We start from the raw sequence: 16,795 nt of genomic DNA on the forward strand, positions 1-16,795 counted from the left end.
CGATGCAGGGAGCATCTAAAGAAGTTGGAAGGAATACACAGCTCATAATACCAAAAAGAACTGGTCAACGTTCAACCATTTCTGGAGGTAACATATGATCAGGAACTGACAGTACTGAAGGAAGAAGTCTAAGCTGCACTTAAGGCACTGGCAAAAAACAGGGCTCTGGGAATTGATGGAATACCAACTGAGATGTTTCAACAAATGGATGCAGCCTTGGAAGAGCTCACTTGTCTATGCCAAGAAATGTGGAAGACAGCTACCTGGCCAACTGACTGGAAGACAGCCATATTTATACCTACTCCCAAGAAAGGTGATCCAACCGAATGTGGAAATCATCAAACAATATCATTAATATCACATGCTAGGAAAATTTTGCTGAATATCATTCAAAAGCAGCTGCATCAGTAAATCAACAGGGAACTACCAGAAATTCAAGCCAGATTTAGAAGAGGACGTGGAACGAGGGGTTTCACTGCAGATGTCAGATGGATCCTGGCTGAAAGCAGAGAATACCAGAAGGATGTTTACCTGTGTTTTATTGACTATGCTAAGGCATTTGACTGTGTGGACCATAACAAATTATAGATAATATTGTGGAGAATGGGAATCCCAGGACACTTAATTGTGCTCATGAGGAATCTGTACATGGATCAAGAGGCAGTCGTTTGAACAGAACAAGGGGATAATGCATGGTTTAAAGTCAGGAAAGGTGTGCATCAGGGTTGTACCCTTTCACCATACCTATTCAATCTGTATGCTGAGCAAATAATCCGAGACACTGGAGTATATGAAGAAGAATGGGGCATCAGAATTGGAGAAAGACTCATTAACAACCTTGCTTGCTGTAAGTGAAGAGGACTTGAAGCACTTATTGATGAAGATCAAAGACCACAGCCTTCAGTATGGATTACACCTCAACATAAAGAAAACAAAAATCCTCTCAACTGGACCAATAAGTAACATCATGATAAATGAAGAAAGACTGAAATGAGAAGCACTGATCGAGAATAAAATTCATATTCATATTTTTCCATGTATTCCAGTAATGTCCTTTTTGGCTGTTTTCATGCACTCCATTTAGTTGGCACATCTCTTTAGTTTCCTTTAATAAAAAACAATTTCCTAAGCCTATTTGTTTTTCGTGACAACAACTTTTTGTTGTCACGAAAAACAAATACAGGGACTACAGGAGCAAATCAAATGATGTAGTGCTTTGGGCAAATCTGCTGCAAAAGACCTCTAAAGTGTTAAAAAACAAAGATGTCACCTTGCGGACTAAGGTGCTCCTGACCCTGAGCCGTGGTATTTTCAGTCACCTCATGTGCATGTGAAAGCTGGACAATGAATAAGAAAAACCAAGAGGAATCGATGCCTTTGAATTATGGCGTTGGCAAAGAATATTGAATGTAGCATGGACTGCCAGAGAATGAATAAATCTGTCTCGGAAGAAGTACAGCCAGAATGCTCCTTGAAAGCGAGGATGGTGAGACTTCATTTCACGTACTTAGGACTTGTGATTAGGAGGGACTAGTGGATCACTAGAGGAGGACATCATGCTTGGTAAAGTACAGGGTCAGTGAAAAAGAGGAAGGCTCTCAATGAGATGGATTGACACAGCAGCTGCAATAATGGGCTCAAACACAACAACAATTTTGAAAATGGCACAGGACTGGGAAGCGTTTTGTTCTGTTGTATGTAAGGTTGCTATGAGTTGGAACCGACTTCAGGGCACCTAATTAACAACAACAGAGGAACAAAACGAATGACACTAATAACAGAAGCAACTGAAAAATTCTAGAAGGTAAGACAGTCTGTGGGACAAGTGGCTAGGTCTTGTCAATAAGTTAGGTCGTAAACAAAGGGACTGTATTCAATTAAAAGAGAGTGAAGAAACATAACCAGATGTAACCTGTGATCTTGGACTGGATACTGGTATGGACAAACCAGTTGTAAAGGATATTTTTGGGTCAATTGTGGAAATTTGAATGTGGTCAGAATATTAGAGGAGATAAATAATTAACAAAATAGAAAGTTGGATACTGCCAGCTAGAAAAAGGTTACAAAACAATAGGAATGATATTTTGCCAGAAAGTATACACATGTATATTGATGTACAGAAAAGTATTTGGAAAGATATACTCTAAGATATTAAAAACAGTGATGAATTCTAGGTAGGTGGAATGTGATTTTTTGTTTTGTTTTGGTTACATGTATTTTCTAGTTTTCTTCAATGCTTATGTACTGCTTCTATGATAATAAAGTTTTTAAAATTTATCCTGATTCTGACTACTTCTCACCACTTTTACGTCTGTCAGTCTACTGAAAGCCAGCATTATCTCTCGTCTGAACTGTTGCAGTGGCCGCCTAATGGTCTCCTTACTTCCATTCCAATAAAACCCAAAACCAAACCTGTTGCCGTTGAGTCAATTCTGACTCATGGCTGAGTCCATTCCAGTGTTATCCCCTTACTGTCTGTTCTCCACACAACGACCACAGCGATGCTTTAAAAGCATATTAAAAAAAAAAGTAAATCGAATGATGTCAACTCTGTTCAAAACTCTCCAATAGCTATCCTTTGTATTAAAAATCTGATCTGTGGCCTACCTCTCTGAATTCATGTCTAAGCCTTTCCTCCCTGCTCACTCTGCTCCAGCCACAGTGGCCACTTTCATGTTTCTCAAACAAGCCCAGTTTGTTCCTATGCAAGAGATTTGCATCCCTCAACAGCCCCCATGCCAGGAACTATCTTCCCCTCATATCTTAACCTACTTCATTGATATTTCCACTAAAATGTCACTTTAGAAAATTTTCCCTGAACACCCTAACCAAAGTAGCTACATTCACATTCTGCAACATTCTGTATCTCCTTCCCCTCCTTTGTTCTTTTTTCAGCACTTCTCTCTACCTGAAATAATCTTTTTAGTTAGTAAGGTAGTTACGGTCTGTCTCTTCCATTAGAATATAAGCTCCATGAGGGTAGGAACTTTGTCCACCACGAGATCTGCACCTAGAACAGTGCCTAAGCACATGGTTGTTCCTTAATAAACATATGCAGATTGAATTACTAAGTGAAAAGAATGATCCACCTAATATCACAGAGCTCACAAATTCAAACCCAGACGTTGACTCCACAGCATATATTCTAAACTAGAACATGATAATGTCATAATTAGTATTCAAGAGAATGGAAGGGGTATGGTTACAGATAAGTTGACAGCAGGGAGAGAAGACAATAAATGATGACTTCCCAGTGACGGCCTCTATTTCCACTAGCGGACAGGTTGTTTGCTGTGTAAAGGGAGGAGGGAAACAGGACTACTTTGTGAATATGGTATATACCCAAACCAAAAACCTACTGCCATATAGATTATTATTATTACTATTACTTTTTTTAAAAAATTAAAACATATTTACCGAAAGATAAAGCATATATAAAGACTTAGTTCTAATTCTTACATTGTTCTTGTGAACTTTTCTCTAGGTTGTTAGTCATTGTTTTAGGTGGAAGATAAGGAACTGGTCCCCAGGTAGACAGGGCTCGTTTGCTGGTGTCAAACTGCTGTGTGAAAAACTCCTGGAGCTTCATTCCTATTTTTATTAGGTCTGGTGTGGTTGATCTTGATATCATAACTTGGAAAATATCCCACTTCAAATCTCCATGGACAAAAATTTCACTAGAGCATAAAACAGAATATCATATTTTTTACAGTTCAAAGTACAAGAAAAATTATCTTCCCTACCGAGCTTTTTCATTCATATTAATCGCATAATATAAAATCATTTTGCAGGAAAAATGAATTATTTTAGTTTTCTCACTGAATGATAGAAAATACGTTAAGAACAGCCATGTAAAGTGTTCAAAAGCAATGTTTTACTTAATACCTTTTATCAGTCATGCTTGAGTCCAGTGCATTATACAGGTTTACTTTCCATTCATCCTGAAGCTTCAGATCAGCATTACTGAAGATCCCCATAAGGATACTTGAGCCCATGTAATCAACCCGCGCTTCAGTAGAACCCATGGTGATCTGAATTTTGTGACTGGGTTGCTGATTTGGATGTTCCGAAATGTGAGCTAATGGAGAAACAATCATTACTTTTCACAGAAATGCCTAATGGGAAAAATTCTTCAAAATCAATTTTCAAAAACTTTTTCTCAATACATTTTTTAAAGATATAATAGATTAGTTGTAAAACTTCAACATACCAACCATCTCCAATGCATTGACATCGATGGTCCCTCCAACTACGCCTCCTTTAGAATCTAACTGTGACCTTCCCAGACCCACAGACATGCTAATCTCTCGATCTCGATTACTTCCTACTGACAGGCGGCCTTGACTCTTCAAACCACTAGTTGTCCAACTGAGTAAAGGAAAAAGGAATCTTAATTAGACATATGTCTCCCAATGTTGTGGATTAAAACATGATTTAAATAAAAGGTTCAGTTTTATTTCTTATAAAGATATGTGGCAAATGTTTGAATATAACATTGATGAAGAGGCTTTCTTCCCATCTAGAAAATTACTGTTTTCCTTCTTTCTAGAGGGAAATATATTTTATATTACAGTATCCTTGGGATTAAGCCATTTTTAGGATAACACAATTTATATCTTTTACTACTGTTTTTATTGTCACAAATAATTCAACATAAAAAAGGTTCTGAATTGCTTTACAATAAAAAATTACAACTAATGATTAAACATTTTTTCTTCGCATACGAATAGCTTACGTTGTATTTCCCATTACATTACTCATATTCATTTGAACGTTTAACTGCTTCAAGTTGATAGCAAACACGACAAGTGTTTCCCATGGGGTTCCTTGTTGGCTTGCTGCTTTGTTTGATTTGTTAAAAGGAGTTGATGTTTTTGAAAGTGAATCTAAAAACAGAAAAATCAAATAAATGTTCATTTGGAAAGATGCCCAGCTGATTACAAAGCAAAATGCACTCATCACTAACAATAAAAGTAAAAATATGATATTTTTGTATTATAACCTCGCACTTAATCGTTGCCATATTGCTTTTAAAATAATAGCTACCATTTACTGAATGCTTAGTAAGTTCTGGCAACCTTACTTCTTGAAAGCTCATAAAGCTCTGTATAACTTCCACGTTAGATGAGTAAATACTGGGGTATGTGGGACACAGCAGCACAGATAATTCATTCACTCTGGGATTTTCTTAACAAAGGAGACAATCATAAGGCACTGCTGCCAAACCAAAGGCTCAAAGGCAAGGACAATTCTGAAACCCCAAGGCTGGCTGGGATGCTGTCTTCTGTGTTCTTATGAACCTGGTATATATTTTGAATCCTCCACTTGCTCATTATATTCTAATTTTACCTTATGACAAAAACTATGTCATTACTTTTCACATGCTCAGGCACAAGTACATTGCTTGGAACCCAAAAGGATTCAAAAAACACTGGCTGGATAAAAGAATAACTGACTGAATACAAAGATCAACTTTCTCAATATGAAAGCATCTCTTGGGACTTTCACAACATTGTAGGTTTGTTTTCTTTCTAAAGATAACTGTACCATGTGGAGTATACTAACAAGATGCTTATTCCTCTTTCTCAATCCCCTTTCAAAGCTATTAGCCATCTAGCTGTATCTTCTGCTGGCAGTATCTCAAGTTTTTTTGTTTTAAATCATCTGTCATAAAAACCTATAAGAGTACTAATTTCCTTTGGGCAAATATCTGGGAGTACTAATTTGAATTTCTATCCTAGGACACTGGCAGACTACTAATAACAGAGCAATGTTACCTCTTCGAGGAACTGAAGAATCAGACACGCTCCTTGATCTTATGGAAGCTGGAGATTTTAGGCTCTGTGCTGCTGTCCCTGGTGACATGGTGCTGTTTGTTACATGCTCATTGAACACATTAGGTGACTGAGGCATGTGGGTAAAGGAGGCTGACTGACTGGGCTGCTCCCAGGTCCTGCAGTAAGCTTTTCTTGATGATTCAGGGGAAAGGTGCTGGCTCACCCCTTCAATGGAATCGGGTGTCCCTGGGCCAGATGCTAGCAGAAAAGTAGGAAGAACAAACAAAACAAAGCCGAATGAACAGGATAAAATCACCGTGTTATAAAAAAATAATGTTTATACATCTACCACTTCTAATCACATCACAAGTTTCTTCTAGTTCTCTGGTAACTATATAGCAGTTTACAGTTTGTAAAGTACATGCTGGGATGTTATTTTATTTACTTCTCCAAGAAACTCCATGAAATGGGCAGGACAGGCACTCTGTTCCTATTTTACAGATGAGGGACTAGACCCAAGTTTTCTAATATTTTCTGCAATATTATACTGACTCTACCTGTCAACTCTCTTCTTATGCACAATATAATACTACAATGACATCTAACTGCCAGCAGAAAATGCAGGCAAGATGGTAGCATGCCCTCAACATTTCCTTTTTCCCCCTTAACTACGATTAACATAGGTGGTTAAATGTATTTCTGCATTTTCAGATTTTACAGAGAGTACAGAGTAATCTTTATAGAATAAAATGCCAGCCAGAGTGTAATCTCCAAGGCGGGGTGGGGGGGTTGTCTCTTTGGTTCTATCATATATTCCCAATGCTAATGTATCTGCAGCATCTGGACATTTGTTGTCGTTTGCCATCAAGTTGATTCCCACTCATAAGTCTGAGTAGAACTGTCCCATAGGGTTTCCTAGGCTGAAATCTTTACAAAAGCAGATTCCCAGGTCTCTTCTCTCACAGAGTGGCTGGTGGGTTCAAATTTCCCACCTTTCTGTTAGCAGCTGAGCACTTAACCACCGTGCCACCAGGGCTCCTTCTAGCACTAATGTCCTAGAAGTCAGTAGGCACTTGCTGAATGAATGAGTGAATCTCACAGTACTACTTACCAAGTAAGAGAAAGTCTGTTATAAATCATGAATCTTGTTACCATTATAACCAAAATTAACAGCAACCTAATTATAATTACACAATAAACTTACTCGGCAAATTTATAGTTTGGTCTCCAAGGAAAAGGCGTCTTGCAATACTTCTCCTATACCAGGCTCTTGGAAATGCCAGAATTTCACTGAGTCGGCGCATGTCATACTTAAAGGAGGCAGACCCTATATCACAAACAGCTGATACATAAATAAATAAAATTTGTTAGGACTTGGAACAAATTTACAAAACCTTTAATATTCTCACAAGATAGGCATGATAAGACATGATATTATACAGCTGAATTATGTTACAGTTCATGAAATATCAAAGTAAGTTATATATTATGGTTGGCAAGTGATACTATGTCCCTTCCACAAATTACAAAACTAGCACATTCTAACACTATTAATCCCATTTCCTTTCCTGAGACAAGGTCAGCTTGGAATTCTATTATCACGTGATGAAATTCCCAGAGGTTTTAAAGATCTGTCTTACAGCCGGCTTTCAACTTTAACACTGGGGCTCTTCTCAGATAAGGAAAACAAACCATGGAGATGAGCTAGGATACAAATTTCCTCAACAGTAGTTACAAACTACAGCCAGGACTACTGTTCTCCTCTTAGACAAGGAGCAGTGACTTGTCTTTCTGAGTGCACTCTCATGGGTTCTGCTGTGAGCCCTCCTCTGCTCCTGCTTTTTGTACGCCTCTACTTCTCCACCATTACTTGTGTAGAATTCACCTGCCAACGACTCCCACATAGCAAGTTTCTGTTTGAGCCTGAGTCCAGCCATCAGCCAATTAATTGCCTACTGGGCCCTTCTACCTAAATGTCCTATAGGCATTTCCTTTTTTATTTTCAGTCTGAGTTAGTGGTATCATTGCCCCCTCAGTTATCTAAGAAATTTGCAGCATTCTTATCTCTACCGCCCTTCCCACAGCTTGTTCTCTCAAGCTGGTGGATTCTCTTCTATCTCTCTGGAAACCATCTCCTCTTGTTTTTTTTACTGTCACAGTTCAGGCCTTCATCCTCTATTGCCTGGTCTATTTCAACAGCCTTCGCAAGCATCTTTTCTCTCCCATCTTCCATAATACCATCAACTCTCTTTCTAAACCACCAATCGAAAACATCATTCAGCTTCTTAAAAACCTGTAATGGCTTCTCATTATCCAAAGGATCAGAATCCAATTCTTTAGCTTGGGATACAAGTCTCCCACAATCTTGTCCTGATCTATTTTACCAGCTTTACCTCTAGCAACTCCTCTTTCCCTCTGTCCTGACCTACTTTGTAGAAGCAATTAAAAGTTGAGTTATACCTACACTTCAGCCAGAATAAGCCAAAAGTATGTTTTAAAAGCATACTTTCTGATACTTCTATGCCACGAACACCATGCCAAGAATATTTTTACTCAGTTTTCAAGATCTAGCTCAAATATCATTTCCTCTGTGAAGCTTTCTTCAGTCTCCCACATGACATGGCTTTCATTTCCTCCTCTTTATATAAACCTCTATTACAGCATATATCATACTGTATTATCATCTACACATAAAACCTCACCTTATTCATGCTTGTTCCCCTCAATCACCTAGCACAGTGCCTGGCACAAGCTCACTGTAAAATACAGGTTCAGTATATGTTTGTTGAGTGAATACTGGTTGATTTTATACACTGTATCTGTTCAATTAATAATTACAAAAGTTTATACTCACAGAGTACTCTTGAGTGCTTAAAAATATTTTACATGCATTTAATTTTAAATACTCATATCACAATGCAAAAATAAGGGAATAAATGATTTGTGCATGGTCATAGAGCTAGTTTTAAAGCGAGAGACACAAACACAACTTAAGATCTTCTGACTTCAACTATAGTTTTTTTTTTTTAGCAACATCACTCATCTTCTTTTAGTGTTTTAAGAATTTAAATCAGAAAATTTAAAAAAAAAGCAAATAGTAGAAATTTTCCGAATTCATAATAGAGAAGAGTGAAGAAAAGAAGCATGCTTCAGTGATTTAACTAGGTATATTTTGGCCCTTGAATTATAAGTAATACTTCACATATTTGTCATCTGGACTCATCTCTCCTTTAAACAACTTATCATCAAAAGCTTAACATTATTAAATGTATTTAATATGCAAACACTGCTAATAGGGAAGCCACCATTTAATTCTAGAAAACAACATTTTGATTTAAAAACTATAAAATTGAATACCAGATATATTTATTAACGTAGTGTCCATTTTGCTTGCAGACTTGCTTACAGACTGACTTTCAAAAAATGAGGCACCTCCTGAACGCCTTATCCGAGACAAACTCACTTTTACAAATTCAAGGTTTATACTGAGGGAGTCTTTCCGACCAGTGACTGAAGTAGGTTCTTCATCCACGTTCCCTTAAAAAAAAAAAATACATAAATGTATGTATACAAATGTACACACAACTATCTAGTTAGATGAAAATTACCCAATATACTGGAAGATGCAATCAGTTAAATTCAAGCAGAATAATATAATGAGCATTAGAGCTCCTAACAACAGTTGAATGGGTTCAGTACTATACACATGACTGGTGATTTATACAACCATTTCCCAAAGACAAAAACTAGAACTGACATGGAGTATATGTCTTCATTATTTATCTAAATGTTAGTCAAGAGACACTCACTAATATCAAGATCATATGTACTTTTAATAGTTTAATTGAACTTTAAAATGCCAGTGAAATTTAAGTTTACTAAATAACTAACTTGTCTCATTTTAAATTAACGTGACCTGAACACTTTAAAATTTTACTATTCATACAGCATAACTTCTTATACAAATAGACAGTTATTTGGTAAAATATTTAAACATTTAGTAACGTAAGTAACCTTTGATCTTCTGAGATTATTATGCTGTGTATATCACTTACACAGTTTTCCAAAATTTCTTATTCTTGTGTAATTAATATACTCGAATTGCTTATTTCATATTTCTATTTATTCTGTAGGGACAAGATGGATATTATCAAAAGGGAAAATACAAAAAATTTCTGATCTTGGTTTGTATCCATTATTAAAGGTACCATGATTTCTAAAAAGATGAAAGCTTGAAAAGATGCAACGAACCTAAAAAAGATACAAATATGCTTAGTATACCTAATCCTCCTGATCCAGATGTGAGTCCGGAAACGGCAGTTTTTTGTTTCCCTGCTCCGTATGGATGAAATACATAAAGGGAAAAGTCAGACATGCAGGCAGTGAAGCTCAAGCCAGACGAACTGCTGCTGGAACTGGTCAGATCTGACTGACTGCTACTGTGTCGACTTCTGCCGAGAGGGCTGCCTAATCCTGATGAACCTACAGTGGGCACAAGAAATCCAAGATATAAGCCACAAGGGAGTAAAAAAAAAAAAATCCAGTCACTAATATTATGTTCTCAAAAACCAAACATGACTGCAAAATAAGTGGAAACACATAAAACTTTACCACCTGTTGTCATCAAGCTGATTCCGACTCATAGCAACCCTACAAAACAGATTAGAACTGCTCCGTAAGGTTTCTAAGAAGCGGCTGGTGGATTTGAACTGCCAGCCTTTTGGTTAGCAGCCAAGCTCTTCATCACTGCGCCACCAGGGCTCCAAAAACTTTACTAGATCAATAGGATTTAAAGTTTTGAAATAGAAATGAGGACTTAAGTTGCATTTTCCAATTACTTTTCCCTGTAAGCCAGGGTTGAATACTCTGCTCATCTTTAAGATAATTACTTATATATATGCTTAGCCAACTATATGGTTCCTTATTTCCTTTCTCCTTTGCTCTACTGGAAGCAGGCAGTGGAAGAGGCCCAAAATAGTTGGGGTTGGGCAAAAGGGGCAGTAGAACAAATTGTGCAAAAAACACATCATACAGCTTGAGTCCACAGTTCAGTTGGTAAAAGTAGAGATAAAACGAGGCATGTAAGGCAGAAAGGAAAACATCTTTCAAGGAGAGCAAGTGCACTTACCGACAACATTTCAAATATGCTTTAAAAAATATGGATATTGTGACAACCTATACTTTCTATACATTTATTCTCATCGTCATTTCCTCTTGAATGTTTTATAATGATAAAACGACGGGTGCTATTTCATTTTTGTGTTTTCTAAGGAATCAAAATGTAGGCATATTTCATATTCTTTTCACTATATATTCCTAGGATAACCCAACCAAACCAACCCACTGCCAGGGTCACCAGTGTTACAAGTAAATACTAGGGATATACACAATTTTCCTTTTTCCAAGAAAAAAGCTCTTGACGGGTGGTTTCTCTAAAGCCAGTTTGTATTTTTTCTGTTAGTCCTTGATGAGATTATTAAGATAAAATTCTGAATCTAAGATGACTGACTGCTCAAATAACAGGAGCCAAAACCTGAACTGTAGTTCCCTTCCAAATCAGAAAGTTGTTTCCTTCTCTTTCCTTCTCCACTGCCTTTGTGCCTCTCTTAAAAATACTTCAGGACCCCCCCCTTTTTTTTTAATGCAGGCTGTCTCAACTTCAGAACTATTGACATTTCAGACCAGCTAGCTCTTTGTTTCCAGGTGGGCAGTGGGGGGGTCACGTGCACTGTAGCACGTTTAGCAGCATTCCTGGCTTCCCCACTGGATGCCAGTTACACTCCCTCAATTGTGACAATCAAAACTGTCTCCCTACATTGCCAGATATTCCTTGGGGGCAAAATGCCCCTGGTTAAGAACCGCTATTTTAATGATATACCAATTCTCTTACCAATTTTCATTCAATCTAGTCTCTGCAAAGATATTCTATAAAGTCTGTATCATTTGTATTTGTGACCTCTGCTTTTTAGAGCAAAAATGGCATGAGCTTTAATATAGTAAAAGAAAAAAAGTGACTCATTAGGAAATCATATCTATTTTAAAGACAAAACCTTGCATAAAACAGACATTTGATATAACTAACAAAATTTACCATTAAAAAATATATACTCTTCGATAAAACTTAGTTCAATTTCACAAGAAATCCTTGCCAGATAACACTATGCCTCTTTCATTTGCAACACTGATTACTCGTAAATGTAAAAATCCAGCATAAAACAACAGGATAAAAAAGAACATTCAAGAATACTTGAACATGTGTATTATTATATGACAGTTGCTTCATAGTGCTTATAGTAAGTACATTCAAGCCAACAACAAAATGCTATCCAACTGGCCTTCGTTTAAAAATACAAACTAAAGGGTACTCAGCTTCCACTAATGCTTAAAATATACTCAAAACTTTGGTCTACTATAGATTTTTTCTATAAGTACTCTGATCCTAAAATATTTTTTTCCAATTTTTTTTTTTTGGGTAAATCAGTTTATTAGAAATAGTATTTATTACTATTAAAACAGTATTTATTTTAAAATAGTACTTGGCTTTATTCCAGAGGAAAAATGTTTCTCTACCTGGTATTCCAGTTTTGTTTGCCGAGGTCTTTGTCCCACTCTGAGGAACGTTACTTCCAGGGGATAAAGTCTCAGCAGGATACGCAGTCCCTAAAGTCTCCAGTTCTCCTCGGTTTGAAGAAAACACCAAGTCCAGAGATGGCAGCTTTAGCATGCATTCTACTCTTGATACTGGCAAACAACTAAACTTGATCTGTGAGGGCTGAAAAAGAACAAGAGGCAAAAAAAGGTTTCTAGGAACTGGATTTTAATAAGTTTCATATTGGATTCTAAAAGTCACATTTAATTTCCATTTCAGTCCACGTGCACCAAATTTCTTATCATGTTTCCTTATTTGACAACTTGAGTGTTCTGTGTTTACTGTCCTAGTTTTTTCAAATGGACAGATGATACATGAATCATAATGTATTAAGGAGCCATTTCTGAGTGATATTTAGACATTTAGATATCCTAGAACTTTAAAAACGTATGTAGTCATACTTGTACATAATCGAGTCTTTTTTTTTTTAAAGGAAATAATTTCCCTCATATTCAAATTGAAAGATTGTTCTAATAATGACAAAGATTTCATAAACGCTCAAGTTCTCACCAATTATGTGTTTTCATCAGACTTTTGAAATATATAGTGCAAAACTCCAGAAGACCAAACTGAAGTTCTTTTGGCCAAATTGTTGTAGAAAATACTTGGAATAAATTGCCATTAATGCCTCTTTTATCCTTGAGATTATAAAATTTTAATTAAGGGTAAGCTAAACCCTGAAGTTTGAATACAAGTAGTGATCAAATTCTCCTTAATAAATGGCCTCAGACTCTATTATATGCTCTCAAAGGCCTATTAATAGGGTTGCATTTTAGAATGAAAGATGAAATTAGAAATTATAGAAGTCTTGGTAATAATTCTAACAAAGGTAGTATTGCGACACTGTATCTCAATTACACGTTATATCTGCCCAGAAAGGATCACAATGGCAAGAAATAAAAGTACCATAAAAGGAAAATATTTTTTTAAAAAGGTCTTATGTATTTTTATTTTCCCCACCAAAGTATGAGATCTAAATTTTGAAAACCAAAAGATCAATGAACCTTCTCAACAGAAAAGTAAACATATAGATAAAATTTTATGTTTACTTTCCAGAAGCTTAGGCAACCTCCAAGCCATCATAAACGCCCTAAAGGCACATGAATGTTTCAAATAAACTTCAGAATTTTTTTTTTTTCTTTAAAGTAAAAAGTACTAGATGAAGTCTATCACCTGAACTCGTACATAAACCACAACGTCTACAGGGAAGGAAGAGTAAGCGGATGTTGAAGATGATACTAATGAGGTTGTTGATTCTTCCATAGGATCTGAGATTTCAAAATGTCCCATATCTTCATCTTGTGAGCTGACAGCTGTTAAAATATTCAAAGTTTTATTATTCAGACAAGGATAAATGGGTTATTAAAATATCCTTTTCTCTCATGTTATTACCGAGATCAGGTGTATGAAAACACAGATACATTTGCTTCTATAGCCTAACATTCTACGCATCTGGTTCTATTCCAATTTCTTGCTCGTTTCCCCAAACTCAAATTCCCCTGCTGCTACGCCACACACTGTCCAGGGAAAACAGCAGTGGTTATACCCTTGCCTCTAATGAGACTGCAGTCCAAGGGGACACTAATGTAGGACCTAAAGAAACCAGGAAAATGAGCATGAAAAAACTGAATTTTAGTTTTAAGAACCCATCGTGAAATATATAGCCTCCTCTTTCTAACATCATTTGGGTTCCAAATCTTACTCCTGATCTAGGGACTTCTGGCCACATCAGGCAATGCCTCAGTTCCTGTACTAGATTTTTTTCAACCTAAGCCAGACCTGCTATAACAGATACAGCATAATGCTAGGAATGAGATGTTAATTTTGTTATTAGCTAGCTGTGCCCTTGGGCAAATCATATAACCTCACAGGGACTTAGTTTCCTCATTTATAAATAAGGACTGATCTCTCAAGTTCTTTTTCAGTTCTATAATTCTTTTGTATTTATCACTGAACATATCATATAAAAGTACAGGCAATCCTGGGTTATGAACTTTCTTCAACTTACATACAATCCATACTCACAAACCAACACCCATAAAGCCTATTATATTAAAAATTTGAGTTCGTACAATGGTCGTAATAACAAACAGATGCTACTTTGCAACATCAAAAGATTATTATTACTGTATTATGTTAAATGTTTTAGTGTACCTGAAATTTTTTCATTAATGTTTTTTATGCAAAGAAAGGTGCACTATAGACTATATGCTAAGCCAAACATTCGACTAACTGACATTAGATACAAACCACACCTAACTGTTCTGACTTATATATAAATTCAACTTAAAGACGGACTTATAATCAGGGGACTGCCTGTATCATATGATAGCATTAAGAAATTTTTCTAAGTAAAGGGACCCAAGATATATGTGATGGGGGAGTAAGTATATAAGAAACATGCCTACCTGTATAATTCCTTTCAATTGGTGTAATTGGAATAGTTTCCAGAGCCTTTTCCAGGAAGTCTAACAGGCAGGGACTAATAACCATTTCTTCTGGCAATGACTGAAGTGCAACCCAGGCATATAACTTGGCTGTTTTTACTCCTCCGCTTCCTTTTCCTTTGGCTAGAAAATTTGTAAATGTGAGGTACATTTAATAGAATTTAGTAAACAGGTCCAATAAAACATAAGAAGATAATTTTGTGAGAAATTAGAATTATAAGACAGTCTAATCAGGTGAAGCAGGTTATATGTAAGACCATACAAGAAAGCAATAAACATATCGGGTTGACAGAAATGATACATTAATGTTAGAGTACAAAGATGACTAATGATGTTTAACACAATAGTTATTCCTACTTGCTCTAGTTTATAAATTTTGGTCCAATTTTCCAACTTCACACTTTGCTAAGTCTCTCAGCATTAATTTTTTTTTCCCACTTCAGAAGTAAGACAAAACTTTGGCGAACAGTGTTTAGTGGCAAATGAGGAAAAAGTCATTGTTTTCAGACTTTATCTTCTTGCTGTTCTTAGTTTGTACATATTTATTTCCTACCTCAGCTGCCGTGTCTCCTACCTATTTCCAGTTCAGCAGAATGAGAAGAACAGCTAACTAAGACTTAGCTAAATTTGGCTTAGGTTTCCAGCTCCCACACTTATTAGTTATGTAAACCTAGGAAAGACATTCAATTGCTATGTGTATTACCTCTCCTCATTTATAAAATGGGTATGATAATACCTATTCTGTACTAAATAGACATATATGTGCCTTGTCAATGGAAAAGTGACACAAAAAATATTAGACATTATTATATGATTATCATGAATTTTATAAGATCGATGTATTTTTATGTATCAAGTACCATCTCCCAAATGACACTTTTAAAAATAATTCTTGTATACCCTGATGTTCCCTTTTTGGAAATTCTGCCATATTTATAAGGTGTTATCATGCGGGGTGGTAGCCATTCCAAGATAGCTCCCAATGATCCTTGCCTCCTGGTATTCATGCCCTTGTGTAGTTCTCTCCCACAGTGAAAAGGCTGACCTGTGTGGCCAATAAGATACTGTGGAAGTGGTGGTATGTGACTTTGGAGGCTAAATCATAAAAGATATTACAGCTGCTACCTTGTTCTCTTTGGATCATTTCTTTGCGGGGAAGTCAGGTACCATATTATGAGAACTCTCAAGCAGCATTGTAGAAATGTCCATTTGGGGAGGAACCGAGGTAACAGCTTCCCAGTCACATGACTGGGACACACTAGAAGTAATTTTCCAGCCCCAGTCAAGTGCTCATAGGACTGCGGCCCTGGCCAATATCTTGACTGCAACCTCATGGAAGACCCTGACCTAGATTCACCTAACCAAACTGCTCCTGAATTTCTGATCCACAAAAACTGTGTTTGTGGTTAGAAGCCACTAAGTTTTGGAGTAATTTATTTTGCAGCAATAGATAATTAATAGATGTGGTTAATCCCAATATACTCTGTCTTAAAAGTTTAAGTTTGCTCATTACATTAAAAATGAGATTTTCTGAATTCTTTCTCTACTACAGCCATATTCTTAACATAAAACCCACTGCCGTTGAGTCTATTCCAACTCATAGCGAGCCCATAGAGTTTTTGAGGCTGTAAATCTCTATGGAAGCCAACTGCCATCTAGACAATAAGCCCCAAATTTGAGCTGCATAAAACTATCCTTTTCTAAATGTATGTAGACTTATACATTTAATTAAGTAAACTAGTTAGTTCATTAAGTTTATTTAAACCAATATTCTAAAGTAATATCAGTTTGAAAAATAACCAATAGTTGGCTCACATTTCCATATATGACCTTCACATAGTTATTATTTACAAATCTATGTCTTTTTTCTTAAGCATGTAAATTTTAATGTATCAACAGAGCAGGTAGGTGGTGACTAAAAA

The 16,795-nt window shown here is 36.3% G+C and overlaps 1 protein-coding gene across 8 annotated transcripts in view; it reads right to left on the reverse strand.

Annotated features, from left to right (window-relative positions):
- BLTP1 (bridge-like lipid transfer protein family member 1) overlaps positions 1 to 16,795 on the reverse strand; it is a 237,041-nt gene that overhangs the window by 10,160 nt on the left and 210,086 nt on the right. For all 8 annotated transcript variants that reach the window (XM_049885396.1, XM_049885390.1, XM_049885394.1 and 5 more), the window contains 11 exons: positions 14,835 to 14,996; positions 13,600 to 13,739; positions 12,348 to 12,549; positions 10,059 to 10,259; positions 9,135 to 9,314; positions 6,982 to 7,119; positions 5,778 to 6,035; positions 4,736 to 4,886; positions 4,211 to 4,368; positions 3,886 to 4,078; positions 3,460 to 3,677 (listed from right to left, as the gene is read on the reverse strand). In XM_049885396.1, the coding sequence (XP_049741353.1) occupies positions 3,460 to 3,677; positions 3,886 to 4,078; positions 4,211 to 4,368; positions 4,736 to 4,886; positions 5,778 to 6,035; positions 6,982 to 7,119; positions 9,135 to 9,314; positions 10,059 to 10,259; positions 12,348 to 12,549; positions 13,600 to 13,739; positions 14,835 to 14,996 (2,001 nt within the window). The remainder of the gene's footprint in view (positions 1 to 3,459; positions 3,678 to 3,885; positions 4,079 to 4,210; positions 4,369 to 4,735; positions 4,887 to 5,777; positions 6,036 to 6,981; positions 7,120 to 9,134; positions 9,315 to 10,058; positions 10,260 to 12,347; positions 12,550 to 13,599; positions 13,740 to 14,834; positions 14,997 to 16,795) is intronic.

Source organism: Elephas maximus, chromosome 5 (assembly GCF_024166365.1).
Source record: "Elephas maximus indicus isolate mEleMax1 chromosome 5, mEleMax1 primary haplotype, whole genome shotgun sequence".
Lineage (NCBI taxonomy): Eukaryota > Metazoa > Chordata > Mammalia > Proboscidea > Elephantidae > Elephas > Elephas maximus.